We start from the raw sequence: 7,500 nt of genomic DNA, 5'->3' as shown, positions 1-7,500 counted from the left end.
GTAGTCCATTAATTTGCATTGGCCTCAATTTCCCAGAAGCCCTAGCAGCCCACAGCATGTGTTGATTTCCGGGTTTCGTCGTCAAAACGAAAACATCTAGTTTCTCTCTATCTCCGCGGCGAAGACAGAGTTTCTTTTTATTTATTACAATACGGCGGATTAAACACATAAAACGAAAGGCGGGAATGTCGTAAATAGCAGCGCCAGTAACCTGGATTAAACAATTCCCGGCAGTCAAACTGTCTGAGCGTCTGATAAATTTACAACAATTTACAATTTAGGCATTTAGCAGACGCTCTTAATCCAGAGCGACTTACATTTAAGCAAGAACAAAGCATGGGAATACATCACATAAAAAGCATTTATCATGAAACATGCGTAAGCTAAGAAAGTAACAGTGGAATATTTATATAGTGAAACTATACATACACTATACATATAAACTATACATCTTTACTACTATGCTATATATGTGTACTATGGCGTGCTATGACTACATACAATACAATTACAGTGCTGTCTACATAACATGCTATAAGTCTGTATCAAATGCTATATAATCCAACAGAAATGCTATCTAAGGGTTTAGGGTAAGTGCTAAGGGCCATGATGGAGTCTGAAAAGGTGGGTTTTCAGGCTACGGCGGAAGATTGGGAGTGATGCTGCAGTTCTGACTGCAATGGGAAGTGCATTCCACAGTTTTGGAGCCAGAAGGGAGAAGAGTTTGGGACGTGTGGAGCGTTGTCCCGGCGTTTTAAATGCCTAAATTGTAATTGTGTGTGCGTGCCGTGCGTGGCTGCGTGCCGTGTGTGCGTGCGGTGCGTGCGTGCGTGCCGTGCGTGCGGTGCTGCGTGCGGTGCGTGTCTGCGTGCGGTGCGCGTACTGACCAGCTGGAACTCCCGGCGGCGGTCGTAGGCGTTCTGGATCCCCGGGTCGGCCCACAGGGCCCGGATGGCGGGCAGGTACCGGCGGAACACGGCGGCCTCCACCTGGCCCGACGCCATCTTGGCGGAGCGCGTGTCGAACGCCATCATGAGGTCGCCGTGCTCCTGGTTGTCAGGGCGACCCCACGGGATGTGGAGCTTCCCCCGCGCGTCCACCAACACACGCACACCTACAGGAAGACAGGGCAGGGCTGAGTGGACCAATGGGAAGACAGGGCAGGGCTGAGTGGACCAATGGGAAGACAGGGCAGGGCTTAGTGGGCCAATGGGAAGACAGGGCAGGGCTGAGTGGACCAATGGGGAGACAGGGCAGGGCTGAGTGGACCAATGGGAAGACAGGGCAGGGCTGAGTGGGCCAATGGGAAGACAGGGCAGGGCTGAGTGGACCAATGGGAAGACAGGGCAGGGCTTAGTGGACCAATGGGGAGACAGGGCAGGGCTGAGTGGACCAATGGGAAGACAGGGCAGGGCTGAGTGGACCAATGGGAAGACAGGGCAGGGCTTAGTGGACCAATGGGGAGACAGGGCAGGGCTGAGTGGGCCAATGGGGAGACAGGGCAGGGCTGAGTGGGCCAATGGGGAGACAGGGCAGGGCTGAGTGGACCAATGGGGAGACAGGGCAGGGCTGAGTGGACCAATGGGAAGACAGGGCAGGGCTGAGTGGACCAATGGGAAGACAGGGCAGGGCTGAGTGGACCAATGGGGAGACAAGGCAGGGCTGAATAGACCAATGGGAAGACAAGGCAGGGCTGAGTGGGCCAATGGGGAGACAAGGCAGGGCTGAATGGGACGAGGGGATTGATTGGAGGAGAGTAGGGTTGTAGGGTACAGGGATGATGTTAATAGTTAATAATTGTTAATCGATGGTTTATTAAAAAAGAATACTTCAATTAAACGTAACAGTTAACAACGTGGCCGAGGAACGCACAGCTGGGCCGGTTAAAAAGACCCCCCCCCCCCCCCCCCCCACACACAACTCTAACTCTACACCAAATCTTCTTAGATCGGCTATTCTGTTATTCTGTCGTAATGTTCAGCCTAGAAACGGGAGGCTAGCGTTCATATGGTTATTTAATCACCATGGGAACATTATTCTCGCACACACACACACACACACACACAGACACAGACACAGACACACACACACACACACACACACACACACACACACCTTCTAACGATGCATAGATGGAGTGATGGGCTACTACAGCACGTAGGGATGGCGATCGGCACGTTGGGGGTGTGGTCGGTGGGGGGGGGGGGGGGGGGGGGGGGGGGGGGGGTTACAAATGGACCCTTATACAGGTCTGTATCTCTGAGAGTTACAGAACCCTTACAGGTCCATTTCTACACTGAGAGTCAGAGTTAACCCATTCTGAACGGGAACCCCTTTTGGGAACCCCTTTAGAATCTGATCTCAGGTCAGAATGCGTTCATCAGACCAGTGTGTGTCCAGTGGAAACCTGTTATGAATCTGATCTCAGGTCAGAATGGGTTCATCAGACCAGTGTGTGTCCAGTGGAAACCTCGTATGAATCTGATCTCAGGTCAGAATGGGTTAAGGGGAACAAACGCACGCAGCCAACATACATACTGGGCCGTCCCGTCCTCTCCTACTTCTCACAACGCTGCAGAACCTAACGTACTGCCCGTCACACAGAACCTAACAGAACCTGACGCACTGCCCGTCACACAGAACCTAACAGAACCTAACGTACTGCCCGTCCCACAGAACCTAACAGAACCTAACGTACTGCCCGTCACACAGAACCTAACAGAACCTAACTTACTGCCCGTCACACAGAACCTGACAGAACCTAACTTACTGCCCGTCCCACAGAACCTAACAGAACCTAACGCACTGCCCGTCCCACAGAACCTAACAGAACCTAACTTACTGCCCGTCACACAGAACCTGACAGAACCTAACTTACTGCCTGTCCCACAGAACCTAACAGAACCTAACTTACTGCCCGTCCCACAGAACCTAACAGAACCTAACTTACTGCCCGTCACACAGAACCTAACAGAACCTAACTTACTGCCTGTCCCACAGAACCTAACAGAACCTAACTTACTGCCCGTCACACAGAACCTGACAGAACCTAACGTACTGCCCGTCACACAGAACCTAACAGAACCTAACTTACTGCCTGTCACACAGAACCTGACAGAACCTAACAGAACCTAACTTACTGCCCGTCCCACAGAACCTGACAGAACCTAACAGAACCTAACTTACTGCCCGTCCCACAGAACCTAACAGAACCTAACTTACTGCCTGTCCCACAGAACCTGACAGAACCTAACTTACTGCCCGTCCCACAGAACCTGACAGAACCTAACAGAACCTAACTTACTGCCCGTCCCACAGAACCTGACAGAACCTGACAGAACCTAACTTACTGCCCGTCCCACAGAACCTGACAGAACCTAACTTACTGCCTGTCCCACAGAACCTGACAGAACCTAACTTACTGCCCGTCCCACAGAACCTAACAGAACCTAACTTACTGCCCGTCCCACAGAACCTGACAGAACCTAACTTACTGCCCGTCCCACAGAACCTGACAGAACCTAACTTACTGCCTGTCCCACAGAACCTAACTTACTGCCCGTCCCACAGAACCTAACAGAACCTAACTTACTGCCCGTCCCACAGAACCTGACAGAACCTAACAGAACCTAACTTACTGCCCGTCCCACAGAACCTAACAGAACCTAACTTACTGCCTGTCACACAGAACCTGACAGAACCTAACTTACTGCCCGTCCCACAGAACCTAACAGAACCTAACTTACTGCCTGTCACACAGAACCTAACAGAACCTAACTTACTGCCCGTCCCACAGAACCTGACAGAACCTAACTTACTGCCTGTCACACAGAACCTAACAGAACCTAACTTACTGCCCGTCCCACAGAACCTGACAGAACCTAACAGAACCTAACTTACTGCCCGTCCCACAGAACCTAACAGAACCTAACTTACTGCCCGTCCCACAGAACCTGACAGAACCTAACTTACTGCCTGTCCCACAGAACCTGACAGAACCTAACAGAACCTAACTTACTGCCCGTCCCACAGAACCTAACAGAACCTAACTTACTGCCCGTCCCACAGAACCTGACAGAACCTAACTTACTGCCCGTCCCACAGAACCTGACAGAACCTAACTTACTGCCCGTCCCACAGAACCTGACAGAACCTAACTTACTGCCTGTCCCACAGAACCTAACAGAACCTAACTTACTGCCCGTCCCACAGAACCTAACAGAACCTAACTTACTGCCTGTCCCACAGAACCTAACAGAACCTAACTTACTGCCCGTCCCACAGAACCTAACAGAACCTAACTTACTGCCCGTCCCACAGAACCTGACAGAACCTAACTTACTGCCCGTCCCACAGAACCTAACAGAACCTAACGTACTGCCCGTCCCACAGATTCACAGAACCCACTATTTTGTCTGTCAAGTCAAAGTAAGCCCGTTGGGTTGCAGAAAGGAACTCCGAGCCAAACTAACTATTAGCCCTACAGAGAAACCAGACAAACTAACTATTAACCCTACAGAGATACCAGACAAACTAACTATTAGCCCTACAGAGAAACCAGACAAACTAACTATTAACCCTACAGAGATACCAGACAAACTAACTATTAGCCCTACAGAGAAACCAGACAAACTAACTATTAACCCTACAGAGATACCAGACAAACTAACTATTAGCCCTACAGAGATACCAGACAAACTAACTATTAGCCCTACAGAGAAACCAGACAAACAAACTATTAGCCCTACAGAGAAACCAGACAAACAAACCAGCAAGAAAAAAAAGAAGAAGAGAAACCTCACTTGTGTTTACAAATATAGACGGATTGTTGCGGCGTGGCTACTAGATTTAGGGACTATTTGTGTGGGTTGCTACCCAGGCCCATGTGCACTCATCTGGGGTAGAAACACATGTGATTCCTCCCTCCCTCCTGGCTTCCTCCAGCCGGGGACTCCCTCTCTTTAAGAGACTTGAACGCCCCCAGGCTAGGATCCACATTCTGGGGGGAACATTCAGCCAAGAAATGAGCCTATCTACAAGCTCTGGATCAGTAATGTTTTGGTGGAAATGGAGGGAAAAAAAACATTGCAAGTCAGGTCTGTTTTCCTTGAAGCCTTTAGAGGGCTTAAATGTTTAGCTCCCAGTGGCGGAACGTAAATAACTACATGATACTTTTACTTCTACTCCCACTATACTCCCACTATATCTCAGATCCAAATATTGTACTTTTACTCCACTACATTCATTTGAAAACTTCAGTTACTTTGTAGATTTGAATAATTACTACAAAACACACAAACCATTGTGAGCTCATAGATTGGCTGTAGATGTATATTTTGAATACTTGTCACACATTCTGCATTATGTGTACTTTCTACTTTTGTAGAAAGTACAAAAAAGTACATTTTGCACTTTTACTCAAGCATGTTGATTAATACCTGAACTTTTACTTGTAACAAACTGTAGTGTTTCTACATTGCAGTATTGATACTTTTACTAAAATAAAGTAGTTATTTTTTTTCACCACTGTTAGCTTAGCTAGCTTAGCTACCACAACAAGGAGGCAAGATACCCGACATTACAGATGCATTTTTATATCAAATACCTCTACAGACTTTTACTCGTGACTAGATACACTATTTCTACCTTGCAGAATTGATACAGTAAAATATACCTGAGTTATGTTTCCACCACAGTTAGCTATATCGCCACAACAAGGAGGAAAAGATTGAATTAGACACCTGGTACATTTTGATATCAATACTTCTACAGAGCCACTTCTACAACACACCATTTCTACAGCAGCGGATTATTTTACTTAAGACTTGACTGCTTTTCCCACCACTGCTTAACAACATAGCGAAGCAGATCCGACTTGTTTTCAACTCTTTCGCAACTTTTCTCTCAACCAAGACTAGTTTTATGACCTCCAGCAGCACACCCAGAACCCTGCAGCCAGCCCAGCTCAGCCCCCAGAACCCTGCAGCCAACCCAGCCCAGCTCAGCCCCCAGCACCCTGCAGCCAACCCAGCCCAGCCCCCAGAACCCTGCAGCCAACCCAGCCCAGCTCAGCCCCCAGCACCCTGCAGCCAACCCAGCCCAGCCCCCAGAACCCTGCAGCCAACCCAGCCCAGCTCAGCCCCCAGAACCCTGCAGCCAACCCAGCCCAGCCCCCAGAACCCTGCAGCCAACCCAGCCCAGCTCAGCCCCCAGAACCCTGCAGCCAACCCAGCCCAGCCCCCAGAACCCTGCAGCCAACCCAGCCCAGCTCAGCCCCCAGCACCCTGCAGCCAAGTCAGCCCAGCACAGCAACCAGACCAGCCCAGCCCAGCACAGCACCCAGCCCAGCCCCCAGCACCCAGCACCCAGCCCAGACCAGCCCAGCACCCAGCCCAGACCAGCACCCAGCACCCAGCACCCAGCCCAGACCAGACCAGCACCCAGCCCCCAGCACCCAGCACCCAGCCCAGACCAGCCCAGCCCCCAGCACCCAGCCCAGACCAGACCAGCCCAGCCCCCAGCACCCAGCCCAGACCAGCCCAGCCCAGCCCCCAGCCCCCAGCACCCAGCAGCCAGCCCAGCCCTATAGACCCAGTCTGGGACTCCCAGACAGCAGCACCACCCAGCCAGAGAACCCATCTAAGATTTGAAAAAAATCTGTGTCATGTAATGTTTTAAATCCTTTCTGAAAACCCACCTTTACGTTAAGGCCTTTCTCTTCTTTAATACCTTATTCTATATTTGATCGTGCCTTTCATTTTGTGCTGTTATTCACGGATATCTTGTTGTAACTGTGGTTGCTTTTTACCCTTTTATGTAAAGCACTTTGTGACTTTGTGTCTTGAAATGTGCTATATAAATAAATGCATTATCATTAACAACAACAACAAAACCTCCCCAAGTTCCCCCCCCCCTCCCCAACTAACCAACCTTTGATCACATGAACTCCTAACTAACTATTAGTTAACTAGGTTAGTTCATTATAATTAGGTGTTACTAACTAACCTTTGATCACGTTGCTGCAGATGGTGTTTCTGAACTCCTAACTATTAGTTGTAGTTAGTCAAAGGTTAGTTCGTTAGTTAAAGGTTATGTTAACTAACCTTTGATCACGTTGCTGTAGATGGTGTTTCTGAACTCCTATACTATTAGTGAACTAGGTCAGTTCATTATAATTAGGTGTTACTAACTAACCTTTGATCACGTTGCTGTAGATGGTGTTCTTGAACTCCTCCCGGGCGCTCTGGTCGAAGTCCTGGCCGTGGATGATGCGCATCTGCTTGAGGAAGGTGGACTTGCCGGACTCGCCGGCGCCCAGCAGCAGGATCTTCACCAGCCGCTTGACGTAGGTCTTCTGCCGGCTCAGGTCGCGGTCGATCTCCTTGGACCTCCTTAGCTGCTCCACCTCCCCGCTGCTGAGCAGACACGACACGGGCAGGCACACTTTGAGCACGGAGCGGCCGGGCAGGAAGGCGGCCATGTTTCTGCTGCCTCCACCGC

The 7,500-nt window shown here is 50.0% G+C and overlaps 1 protein-coding gene across 1 annotated transcript in view; it reads right to left on the bottom strand.

The window, feature by feature from the left end:
• The window catches only part of LOC310875152 (guanine nucleotide-binding protein subunit alpha-13-like), a gene marked incomplete at its 3' end in the record, with an annotated part of 21,301 nt that overhangs the window by 13,744 nt on the left and 57 nt on the right, over positions 1–7,500 (bottom strand). The window contains exons 1-2 of the mRNA XM_083788275.1: positions 7,195–7,500; positions 888–1,114 (exon numbers count right to left, since the gene is read on the bottom strand). The exon at positions 7,195–7,500 is cut by the window's right edge and continues 57 nt beyond it. Coding sequence (XP_083644401.1) covers positions 888–1,114; positions 7,195–7,500 — 533 coding nt within the window. The remainder of the gene's footprint in view (positions 1–887; positions 1,115–7,194) is intronic.

The sequence above is a fragment of the Protomyctophum parallelum genome, assembly GCF_964188405.1.
Source record: "Protomyctophum parallelum genome assembly, chromosome: 17".
Lineage (NCBI taxonomy): Eukaryota > Metazoa > Chordata > Actinopteri > Myctophiformes > Myctophidae > Protomyctophum > Protomyctophum parallelum.
The sequence above is the reverse complement of the archived record's forward strand: the minus strand, read 5'-3'. Positions and strand labels throughout refer to the sequence as shown.